The following is a 12950-nucleotide window of genomic DNA, read 5'->3' on the forward strand; positions in this document are numbered from 1 at the left end:
ATTAATTCAGCCTAGAAATGCTGTTATTGGCTCCATCAGACTGGATCAAGTAAAAATAGATACCCTGACTGCTATTTAGCCTAAATCTTCCTTTTCTTTAAGGAAAAGAAATGTTAATGTTTGCCATATCATCTAAAATCTATCACTTAGCTCAAATATTATAGAACCACTTGGAAAATTAAAGGAGTATAGTTGTGAGTTGAGGAAATGAGGCTGCTTTTGTTCGTTTAGATTGTTGGTGCTAAGCTAAATGTGCATAGTTTTAGGTTGGCTTCACTTTCCGTTGTCCAGCCACACCTGGACTTCTTTGGAGGGTGTGTGTGCATTTTATGTCCAGAGGAAGGCCGTGTGAAATGGGGAGGGAGCCGCTGAGGAACGGTTGAAGGAACTGGGAGTTTGGGGAACAACTTAGGGCACCAACCTCCGAATACCTGAATGTCTGTCATGAAGGGAGAACATGAGGCTTGTTTGGGTGACAGTGGCATACAAAGTCCAGTGAGAAGTTGGAGGTAGAGGTTATATCTTACTCATCTTTGTGGTCTCCGTATTTACTCAGTATATACTTATGAAGTTGAACCATATTGAAGTTAAGCTTACAGTAAAAGGGCTTTCAGAAAAAGTCCAAGCTTCCTGACAAGAGAAAGGGTGCTAGGAATTTGGTGGTTTCCCTGTCATTGGAGGTGTTCAGACATGTTGGACAGCCATTCATAGGACAGGTCATAAAAGGGATTTAAGTATTGAACTGAACCAGTAGTCCTGAACCTCCTATCTGAACCTCTGTCTGTGATCCAGATGACAGTGTGGAAGATAATGAATCACTTGTTTGCATACTGGGAATAGAGTGACCGAGAAACTTTGGCAGCAGCAGTTTAGGTAATATTGAATATTTTACAAATTGGGAATGATAGAATGGTGAATGAGTCATATGAGCAATAAAGGATTGTGTTTGTTGGCTGTGATAGGGAAAAAGAGAGTAATGATCATAGTACCTAGTATTGAACACCCACTATGTGCCAGCCACTGCACTGGATGATTTATGTCAGGAGTTAGCAGACTATGGCCTATGGGCCACCTCTATAGCCTCTTTTGATAGTTCTGTTGAAACTCATCTTATCTATGACTGTTTCTGTGCTACAGTGGCAGAGTTGAGTAAATGTGACAGACTGTATGTCCTGCAAAGAATATTTACAATTATAAAGTGTTTACAGAAAAAGTTTGCTGACCCTTGATTTAGATAAATGTTTTTAAATCTAAACATATGAACTCATTTAGTCTTTACACTAACTCTGCATGGTTGGTGGTATCCCTTTTTACAGAGGAGAAAGCTGAGTCTCGGGCAAAGTAATAACTCTCTCAAGGTCGTAAAACCTGTAAGTGTATTGGATTTGAATCAGGCATGACAGGCTCCAAAGTCCATGCTCTTTCCTATACTAGAAACAGACGTAATACCTCTCTCCTGAACTTGTATCATATAGGAAAGTATTATTATATATGATACTTATCAAAAGATTGCTTCTTTCTATAGCAGCAATCTTACACAAACAGGTTAAGATGTAGGAAAACTTGGCTAATTCAGACCTTATTACAGTGTAATTTACTACAGCTGAGTGTGTTATGTGATTCTTCTTGGTGAAGGTAATTAGTAAGAATATAGTCTACTAAGGAAATAAGAACTGAAAGACTTTCAGCTTCTTGGTTCCACAGTGATTTTATGCATTTTTAAAGAGCTTGTTTTTGATTATTTTGTAATATGGGCCTGTAGAATTATATATTTTAAAGCCTTTCTGTAGGTTCTGGGTTAGGATCCATTTCCTTACATTTTCTAATTTCTGGAGGCTGCCCACATTTCTCAGTTCATGGCCGTCTTCCTCCATCTTCACACAAAGGCAAGTTGGGTCCTTTTTGCATCACATCACTCCCTCCACAGTCACGTTTCCCTCTGACTCAGAACTCTTCTCTCCCTCTTCCACTTTTAAAGACCGTAATGATTACATTGGGCCCACTCATGTAATGCAGGAGTATTTCCCTGTCTTAAGGTTAGCTGTTGGCAACCTTAATTCTGTTTGCAAGCTTAATTCTCTTTTGACATGGAACATCATATTCCTAGATCCCAGGAATTAGGATGCAATGTCTATGGTGCAGGGGCATTCTGCCCGTCACAATTGTCAACTGATTTTTGACAAAGACACCAGGACAACTCCGTGGGGTAAAAGAACAAATGGTGTTCAACAAATGGTGTTCAGGGGCGCCTGGCTGGCTCAATTGGTAGAACATGCAACTTTTGAACTTAAGGTTGTGATTTCGTGGGTGTGGAGATTACTTAAAAATAAAATCTTAAAAAAAAAAAAAATGGTGTTCCGGTAATTGGATATCCACATGCAAAAAATGAAGTTGGACCCCTCACACCATATTGAAAAAATTAACTTAAAATGGATCAGAACCTAAATGTAAAGGCTAAAATGATAAAAATTCTTAGAAAAAAAATGTGGGAGTAAAAGAAACCTTTGATTAGGCAATGGTTATATAGATAAGATATGAAAAGCAGAAGCAACAAATGGAAAAATAGATACATTGGACTTCACCAAAATGAAAAACTTTTGTGCTTCAGAGGACACCAAAAAAAAAATGAAAAGAGAACCTACAGAATGGGAGAAAATATTTGCTAAATACATCTGATAAATGACTTGTATCCAAAATATAAAAGAATTCTTGTACGCCTGGGTGGCTCAGTTGGTTAAGCGTCCAACTCTTGTTTCAGCTCAGGTCATGATCTTACAGTTTGTGAGTTCAAGCCTTGCAGAGGGCTCTCTGTCTGTGCCCCTTCCACACGCCCCTCCTCTCAAAATAAATAAATAAACCTTAAAAAAAAAAAGAATCTGAAAACTGTACGAAAACAGCACAATTTTAAAAATGGGCAAAAGATCTGAACAATACTTCACCAAAGTAGATACATGGATGGCAAATAAATGTATGACAAGATGCTCAACATCATTTGTCTTTAGAGAATTTCAAGTTAAAATAAGATGCCACTACACACCTATTACAATGGCTAAAATCCAAGAAATGGACAATACCAAATGCCACAAAGGATGTGGAGCAACAGGAACTCTCATTCATTGCTGCTAGAGTGCAAGATAACACATCCACTTTGGAAGACAGTTTGACAGTGTCTTATAAAGCTAAACATAACCTCACTATGTAATTCAGTAATTGTGCTCCTAGGTCTTTGCCCAATGGATTTGAAAACCTAGGTCCACAAAAACTTGTGTGTGAATGTTTATTCATAATTGTCAAAAATTGGAAGCCACAAAAATATTCTTCAATATGTGAGTGGATAAACAGACTTTGGTACATCCATATAATTGAATATTTTTCAACAATAAAAAGAAATGAGGTATCAAACCACAAAAGGACCTGAAGGAATATTAAATGCAAATTACTAAGCGAAAAAAAACCAATCTGAAGAGGCTACCCATTGTACGATTATAATTATATGGCATTCTGGAAGGGGTAAAACTGTAGAGACATTAAAAAAAATCAGTGGTTGCCACGGGATGGGAAGTAGTATTGAATCAGTGAAGCATGGGAATTTTTAGGGTGGTAAAACTATTCTGTATGATACTGTAATGGTGGATAAGTACTATTACACATTTGTGAAATCCTATCAAACTTTATAGCACAAAGAGGAAACTCTAGTTTGTCTGAATCTGTTCAGGCTGCTTTAGCAAAGTACCATAGACTGGATGGCTTAAACAGCACTTATTTAAGGGGCTCCTGGGTGGCTCAGTCTGTTAAGCGTCCTACTTTGGCTCAGGTCATGATTTCACGGCTCATGAGTTCAAGCCCTAAATTGGGCTCTGTGCTGACAGCTCAGAACCTGGAGCCTGCTTCATGTTCTATGTCTCCCTCTCTCTCTGCCCCTCCCCTGCTCATGCTGTCTCTCTCTGTCTCTCAAAAATAAATAAACATTAAACAGCACTTATTTTTCACAGTTCTGGAGGCTGAGAAATCCCCCAAGATCAAGGTGCTGGCAGATGCCTGCTGCCTGGTTCAGGCAGCTATCTTCTCCCTGTGACCCTACATGGTGGAAGAAATGAGGAAGCTGTCTGAGGTCTCTTTTGTAAAGGCACGAATCCCATTCATGACGGCTCCATCCTCATGACCTAATCACCTCCCAAAGCCCTACCTCTGGACACCATCACATTGGAGATCAAGTTTTCAACGTATGAATTGAGGATGGAGGGCAGACACAAACATTCAGTCTGTAGTATTACTGTATGTGAATTACATCATTTGAGAAGTTGGGCTATCTCAGGAAGGAATGTATACTGTGACAAGAGAAACTATTAAAAAATGTATGAAATAGCCTCACTGAAGGGGGTGGGGGGAAAGGTACAGATCCGAGTAACTTTGGAAATGAGAGTGTGTAAGAAGCAAGACAAAAGGAGTCACACATAAACACTGATGACAAAATGGTTTCCCATGAGAAGACAGGTTAACAGTTCTGATCCTTGTATACTGGAATTGAAGTAGATGGATGGTAAATGGTAGAAGCTAGATTTCTCACTGTTGGCATGGGAATTTACAGATAAGCAAAGGAAGGGGGCTAGAATGATCGATGCCCATGTGGTGATGGATTAGGGAAGGAGACATTAGTAAGAACTCATTTACCTTAATATAGATACAGATGGTTGCATATAGAAATAGTTATAGATATGTATATATTTACAACTTAGTGTTTCTTTGTTCTGTTAGCTGAGAAGCTCTGAAAGGCACTCTGGTAGCAACAAGCAGACCTACTGCCCAGATCTTGGTTTTTCATACCATTCTCCAATAAAAGGTACTAGGACTCCTTGGAGAAATGGCTGACCCTAGGACTGAGGCAGGAAATATGCAAGATGGGTCTGAAACAGTGCCAGAAAGTAAGGAAATGCTGATAACAGCAACACTCACCTTGATGGGAATGTGTCAGTAAGTGGAGAGAACTTGGAGCTGTTGGCAGATTTTTGAAAATGTAAGATTTTTGAAATGACAGTTATTGTGAAAGCTCTGTTACGTCTGAGCAGAGAGATCTTGGGCAGTTGCTTGGCTTCAGGAAGCTTTAGGTTTTCAGCTGTTAAAGGGGAAAAAAAACTGACTCATAATACAGGATCTGTTCAAAGTAAGCCCAGAAGATGAGTTTCACAGCATCCTAACTGCACTCTATGTGGAGTGGTCTTGTTAAAACATAAATCTGTTATGTATGCCCATTCCCAGTCCTTCCACTACTGATCTTAATGCCTTCCAAATGATTAGCCCATTGACTCAAGGCCATTTGTTGAATATGCATTCATTCTTGACTCACTTTTAACTTCATTTAGTTCAGTTATTCAGTTGACATTTATTGAAATTGAACTCCACAGTTGGTGCTAGGTGAGACATGGGAAAGAATACATGTATTGTACTGCCATCAGGGTGCTTAGGGTGTCCATGAGGAACCTGTTGGATAGCGCCAAGATGCATTGAAGTTCTCACATGCGGTTTCGGCGTCTCCTTTCCACGGGATCCTCTAAGCCAACTTCCCAAGAGCCACCTGTTTCTCATAGCATATGCGAAGGGTCTAGAGTATGACCTCTTGTTCCTACTTTAAGCATTTTGAAGACTCCTCTAAGACCAGCTCTGGCGTTTTGTATCACTGTGAGACTGTGCGCTTTAGCAGGAAGAACACTAGATTCTGGAACTCAGGTACATGGACTTCAGAGCTGATTCTGCTTATGACCTTAGGTAGGTTTCTAGCCATCTCTAGGTTTGTTTTCATAACCATGATACACACATGCAAACACATACAAACCTCTTAGGGTCTCTCCTAGCTGGTGCCACAAATGACATTGATGTTTGATGTGTAATTAGGAGTGACGATTTAAAGTTTCAGCTACGATAAGTAGCTCCAACAGAGCAGCTACAAACACCTCACCATGTGACATAAGTGTATACTAAAAATACAACAGTCCTTACAAAGGACACTCTGGCTTAGACAACACTCATCCTCTATATTTAGGTGTTTATTCTGCTGATCTGTTTGGTGTTCTGAATTCTCAGTCTGGTTTATACATGCTGAGAAGCCTCAGGCATTCACTTGATGGAGAGAAATAACTTGCATAGGAAAAATATTTAGAATTACTTAGCACAGAGTTAGAGAGTAGAAAGATTTAATTCCAAGGGAAACCACAAAGTTTGGTGGTTGATGGGAAATTTCTTGCATTTGTTCTAAAAGACATAAATCATCCAAAAGTCTCGTGTAGTCAGGGTGTACACAGAAATGAGAGTGATACACTTTGATATTTTAATGTCAGAGCTGCAAAAAAAAAAAAAGCCTTTGGAGAAGGGTATATCTCTCAGGATTTAATATTTTTATTTTAATATTTTAATGTATTTTAATGTTAAATTGTATTGTTTTGGGCTAGATATTAGAAGGAGGAAACATTGATTTATACACTTTCAGAGCTGAAAGTGGCCCTTGAAATAAAAGCCTACTGCCCTTCTCCCCACCTACCCCGTCCCTGCCATGTCCTTAGCTGAGAGGAGGATCTTTTTTTTTTTAGAGAGAGAGAGATGGAAAGAAATCATAGGGGACAAGTCCAGGGTGACAAGATCCACCATCCATCATTGCTCCTGACCACGAACAGTTGGAGCCTTTCTCTTTACTCTGTGGGTTTTTTTTTAATTAACCTTTTTTCATTTTTCCTACTTTAGAATTTCACATTATAGTCCTTTGTTCATTCTCCTCTTTTCTCTCGATAATGAAAATGGATATAATATGAACTTAAACTCACTTGCCCTGGGTCATTGCCAGTGCTTAATAAAAGTGTATTAGTATTTGTAGTAATGATAATAACCCGCAGATAATGATGTCGCTAAAGACCAAAGGGTCCCCTTGCATGAGAAGCCCCCCCTTTCAGTCTCCTAGCTTTGCTGGATTTAACGGAGACCTTGACTGCTTCAGATAGTCATTGTCCCTTTTAAATTATCAAGGTTTCATGGAGACAAGCATTCTTCACTTAAGAGTTTTCCAGACTGTCTGATGTGCTGGGCTCTGGATAACCTTGTTCCTATGTCATCATATGTCATGCTGCCTCTCGGAAATTGTTCCCTGATGTTTGCAAAAATGAACTACTTAAGGGAAAACCAGAAGAAATTCCCTTTCTTCACTTACACACACACACACGCACGCACGCACACACACTTCACTATTGGAAATGGTTACACTCAGATAAGTGAGTCAGGGTCATGAGGAGATTTGAAGGTGTGTGATATGAGGAATGGCAGAAGAAATGGAAATAGCCAGACTTTATGGAGACAAGACCAAGGAGCAGATGTGACAGGCATCTTCAAAAATCTGAAGATATGTGGAAGCGCATTTGGACTTTCTGGGTGGACCTATTGGGTATAAAGAAGACCAAAGGTATGGGTATAATAAGCTGGATTTGGTTTGATTCGAGGTAGGCCTTTCTTCTTAGTTGTCTAAGAAGGAAACATGCTTGCCCGGAAAGTGGCCAGTCCCCTATCCCTGGAGTGCTCAAACAGCAGCCTCCCAACTGGGACTGTTGAGGGTTATAAGGAGTAGGTGATGTTTGAAATAAATCCCTCAAGGTTCCTTTTAACCCTGAGGGGCAATAATTCTGTTAGGTTCTTGCTATGAGAATTGAGGATCCAATTTCTACATTGTGGAGAGGGGGCCCCAGGGTTTCTTGGTAAAATGTTCAAGTCTGGGATCTGGCCTTAAGAAGGGGAAAATGGCCCTTTCCAATGGCCCAGCATCTCCCCTGGCCCCAGGGTTATATGAGTAGATCTAAGCCCTGGACAAACTGCAGCCATTGCCAACTACATGTCTGAAGAAGAGCGGAAGGAGTTGAAGAGACACAGGAGAGGAAACAACAAATCATCAAAGTTAAGAGAGGAGGCCTTTGAGGGAAAGATAGACAGCAGTCCTGGAGGCTTCTGAGAGGACAAGAAGGCTAAGGAATGAGAAAGGGGCCTTGGATTTGTCAAGCAGGAACCAGGGGTAGGTTCAAGAGTGTGCTGGGACAGAAGCTTGACCTCTGGAACACAAGAGAATTGCTGAGAAGTAGAGGCAAAAAGTTCAGATGACATGTTCATGGATTTGGCTGCAAGAGTGATTGGATGGAGGCTAGACAGGTAAGACCTATGCAGATGAAGACTGAAGGCAGGAGGGAAGGAGAATGAAAATGAGGAGAAATAGCTGATGTTGGAGGCAGAAAGGATGCTGGGTAGGGGAGAAGGATAGAGAGAGAGTGAGAAATCATTTCTGTTTCTCAGATCCACAGATAGACTCCATGCAGATGGGTTTAGGTTTAAAGGGAAGGTGAGAAATCCTTTGGTCTAGGGGTACCTGGATGACTCAGTCGGTTGAGTGTCCAACTTCAGATCAGGTCATGATCTTGCAGTTCGTGGGTTCAAGCCCCTTATTGGGCTCTGTGCTGACAGCTCAGAGCCTGGAGCCTGCTTCAGATTCTGTGTCTGCCCTTGTCCTGCTTGCTCTCTGTCTCTCTCTCTCTCTGTCTCTGTCTCTGTCTCTGTCTCTTTCTCTCTCTCAAAAACAAATATTAAAAAAAAATCCTTTTGTCTAAAGAGGATATGGAGGGGCACCTGGGTGGCTCAGTTGGTTAAGCATCCCACTTTTGATTTTGGCTCCGGTCGTGATCTGTTTGTGAGTTCAAGCCCTGCATCGGGCTCTGCACTGACAGCGTGGAGCCTGCTCAGGATTCCCCTTCCCTCTCTGCCTCTCCCCCGCCTCAAAATAAAAAAATAAACTTAAAAAAAATAATAAAGAGGATACTGGAGTGTCACTGTGGAGGGAACTGCCCAGAGGTACAGCATCTGAGGGTACCATTGTCATGCTTCTTGCTGAGCTCAGTGACTGCGTTGGCTGTTCCCGGCCCCTGACACTGTTGACCATTTCCTCCATTTGGAACTCTCTCTGCTTTTGATTTTATTCTCTTCTGTTTTTCCAGTCATTCTTCAGCCTCATCCTCTGTCTGCCCTTTAGATGTTAATTCCAGGCTTCTGGTTTTGACCCACTTCTCTTCTTGCTCTTCACATTTCTCGTTTCTCTGTGGCTCATAGTGGCTCCCAAATCTGCATCTCTGGCCCAGACCCTTCTCCTCTCAGCTCCATCCTTCTCCTTACTCCACCTTCACCACATACCTCCATTTGAATCTTCCATAGGCACTTAAAAGGCAACACTTCTAGACCCACCCTTATTATACCCCCAGACTCTATTTTTTTCCCATAGTCCCCATCCTTAGGGTGACCATACATCCCGGGTTGCTGAAATAGTCTCACTTGAAGCCTGTTGTCCCAGCATAATTATTAATAATCCGTCTTTTCCTTTCAGAAATGTTCTGGTTTGAATGATATGTTATAAGGTCACTTTACCCATTTTGGACAACAGCATGACTGCTTAAATGCCCAGGCCAGAAATTTCATGCTATCTGAAACTTCCTCTTGCTCAGTTCTCATGTTCCATATCATTTGCCTCATTCCAGTAGGCTCGGGCAGGGTCCACCAGATGACGGGGACAGTGTCTTATGCATTTGGATAGTCCAGTGCCAGGCAGAGAAACTGGCCTATAGAAGATGCTCAGTAAACGTCAAGTAAAGCACATGAAGATGGAGGTAAGGGATGGAATTAGAAGCCATAGACTGTTAGCTCTGGAAAGAGTGAGCTGTTAAACCTATCTACTCATTTTGTAGATAAGGAAATTAAGGCACAGTGTGGTGAATGGACTTGACCAAAGTCATATGGCCCATTAATGGTAGGGTCAGTGTTGGACTCCAGATCTGCCAGAACCTATCTAAGGTTCTTTTCTAGGTGGTTTAAATCTTCTTCATTAAGTAGAGAGTAGAGGGACAGCTCAGCAGTCTGCCTTCATTAGACCGTGTGTGTGTGTGTGTGTGTGTGTGTGTGTGTGTGTGTGTGTGTGTGTGTCCTGAGGGTTCGGGGATGTGGCATGGAGGGGAAGAATAGATATTCTTGCTTCCAGTAATGTTGAAAGGAGCTGAGGAGGCCCGTCAGGGTTTATTTGGGAGGCGCTACACTGCATTTCCGCTGGAGACATTTTCACTTTCTTAACATTGCCAGACCAGGTTAAAATAAAATCTGATCTGACAGTAGCTCAGGTGGTGTGTTTTGTTTTTGTTTTTAAACAGAGAATCAGATGTTGTGAAACACATCCTCAGTAAGGCGGGTAATGGGAGGCTATCATATCATTTACTGCTCAATCTGACACTTTTTTGGTGGGTGTGGGGGTTCTGGGAAAGAGGATGTCTGCCCACCTTCAGTGAAGTCATTCTCCCGTCTTTTAGTTCACCTCCAATTCTTCCCTTAGCCCGGTCTTGGTAAATATATAATTTGATTAAAAAAAAAAATCTCCTTTTCTGAACTTGGCGTTCCTTATTTGTAAGTGAGTAGGTTAGGCTGGATACTCTCATAGCTGCATCTAGCCCTGAGTTCCATCATGTTAAGGCTCCACTGCCCATTGCTCGGAGCCGACTTAGACATTCGTATCTACCACATGTATTTCTAATACACACACACACACACACACACACACACACACACACACACACACATTTAAACTATCAAAATCTATGTCTCTGTTTTGTTCTTGGCCAGACTGAATCTCTCCCCTCCTCTTATACTTGATACTTAAATCCATCATTCCTTAAATGCCCAGTCCTCTTTCTTTATAAAACACTCTAAAACGCTTATTATTTCAACCATTTATATTTAACATTAAAGTTTAATCATGAAGTTGTTAACCATAGAAAATTATTAAATAAGTGAGTTTGGAATGAGCATAGAACAGATGAAAAAAATGAGCGAGTATTTCAGAATGAGTACTTTGGAAAAGAAATTTATGCATAGAAAACAATGGAGAATTACAATTAAGAGCTCTGGGGATCTCAAACTGATTTGTCCAGCTATTACATAGTCATTTCAATTTAAATTAAAATTGTAACTATTTTCTAGTCTACTAAAAATATGAGGTGTCACATTAAGAGTTTTAATGGTGCGTTCTCTGGGGAATGCAAAAATGTGAGATTGTAGCACATAAATAACTATATAGTGAAGAGTGAATAAATTCTCTGCCAAAAATGAATATGATAAAAACAGAAATGACAGTGGATTATTTTATTCCCTCTAGTGAAGCGCAGCTCACACATTAGAGCAAAGAAACAGTTCACAGGGTGTCTAATTCCATATCACTTTGTCAGAGCTGATGAAAAGAACAACACAAAAAATTTTAACTGGTTGATGAACTCAGGCATAAATGAGGCCATATATTTTGTTCCCAAAGTAAAATATATTTTTTTAGCCACAGAAAGCAGGTTGATATTAATATTTGATAGCCCTGATTCATAGAAAATTGGATTAGTCAAGGTTTTAACCACTGTAGAACATGTTTAAGGCAATCAAAAACTTCTGGAGGGGAAAAAAAAAGATTAAAGTCAAAGCAGATGTGGCTTCCTGGAGTAGGTTGAATCCTGGCACGCGCATGTGTGTGTGTGTGTTCATGTGTGTTCATGTATGTTAGAATGGTTGGTTAGGTTAGAGTGTGTGGAAGGTCTGCTGATAGGACACAGAAGATTTGGGATTACTGTAGTATAGTGAATTATACACGAAAGAAGTGACATCTGGACATCTGGATAATGGAGAGAGTTAACTGAAGTAAGAACTAGGGGCAAGAGAGTTACTATAACTAAGTTTGGTTGAGCTTCCAGGTAGCTAGAATAAAAAGGAAATTGGTGGGTTTCATAAATCTTGTCGTCGTATCAATGTTTTCCTGTTCCTAAGCTCTTGGAAGAATTTGTTGTTTAGAGCAGTGGTTCTCAAACTTGAGTACACTTAAGAATTATCTGGCCTCTAGAGATTCTGTTTAATTTGTCTAGGACGGGACATGTGCATCAATATTTTTTTTAAAAGCTCCTCAGATGGGGAAAAAAAAAAGAAAAGAAAAGCTCCTCAGGTGGGTTTGATGCACAGCAAGGCTTGTGGGTTAGTGGTGTAGAACCTTACGGAGAATAAATGAGTAATTGCTGTTCAGCAGAAGATGCAGAAACTCTTAATACAACCAATTATCATATTGATTCTTAATACAAGAGGAGTATTGATTTGTAGTTCAGTGAAGGCATCTCTAAAACAATTCAAATTTAGTTTTCCTGCCACATAAAATTACAGGCATCTGTACTTTGAGTAATCCATTCCTGAAAATCAGACATTTTGCACACACATGCTAACTGGGAGCCAGTTTTTATCATTTTAAATAGGAAAAAAAAAATGCAATATGCTCCATGCAGTCCAAATCCCTCCATCAAATTTACTAAAACAATCAAATGCCTTTATAAATTTGAGTTACAAATGATCACATTAGGATATGAAAAGGCTTACAACATTCCATCCTGTCGTGAAATGATAAATAAGGTTTTGAGCAGTCATCTGTGCACGGTGACAAAGCTCCTTTTCTGGCCAGTTCCGTCTGAGACACACCTCCTTTTTATTGTTTCCTGATGTGCTGTTCGAAATTTTGTGAAACTCTGATGGTCTACCAATTGCAGTTGGAAGAAATTTGAGGCTTTTCTCAAGCATAAGGTCTCAATGAGTTTTTGTGATAAAGTTTTCAATGAGTTAAATTTTTTTTCCTTTATGAATATTAGCTTACATATTATATTGAAAGATATGTATATTCTATGATATTTGGGCATTCCTATTCCAAGAGGCATTCTACCAATAAAATGCTAAACAGGGAGAATTCTATTTAGAAATGTACTTAAGGGGCGCCTGGGTGGTTCAGTCAGTTGAGCGTCTGGCTTTGACTCGGGTCATGATCTCATGGTTCGTGAGTTCAAGCCCCACGTCAGGTTCTCTGCTGTCAGCACAGAACCTGCTTC

The 12950-nt window shown here is 40.3% G+C and overlaps 1 protein-coding gene across 4 annotated transcripts in view; it reads left to right on the forward strand.

Annotated features, from left to right (window-relative positions):
- Positions 1–12950, forward strand: part of MELK (maternal embryonic leucine zipper kinase) — a 129394-nt gene that overhangs the window by 93210 nt on the left and 23234 nt on the right. The window contains exon 20 of one of the 4 annotated variants that reach the window (XM_042964413.1): positions 3993–4293. The exons of 1 other annotated variant lie outside the window; for it this stretch is intronic. In XM_042964413.1, coding sequence (XP_042820347.1) covers positions 3993–4097 — 105 coding nt within the window. In that variant the 3' untranslated portion in view covers positions 4098–4293. Of the gene's footprint in view, positions 1–3992; positions 4294–12950 lie in introns of those variants that run through there. 2 more of the 4 variants (XM_042964414.1, XM_042964417.1) reach the window with 2 other exon arrangements.

This window comes from Panthera tigris, chromosome D4, assembly GCF_018350195.1.
Source record: "Panthera tigris isolate Pti1 chromosome D4, P.tigris_Pti1_mat1.1, whole genome shotgun sequence".
Lineage (NCBI taxonomy): Eukaryota > Metazoa > Chordata > Mammalia > Carnivora > Felidae > Panthera > Panthera tigris.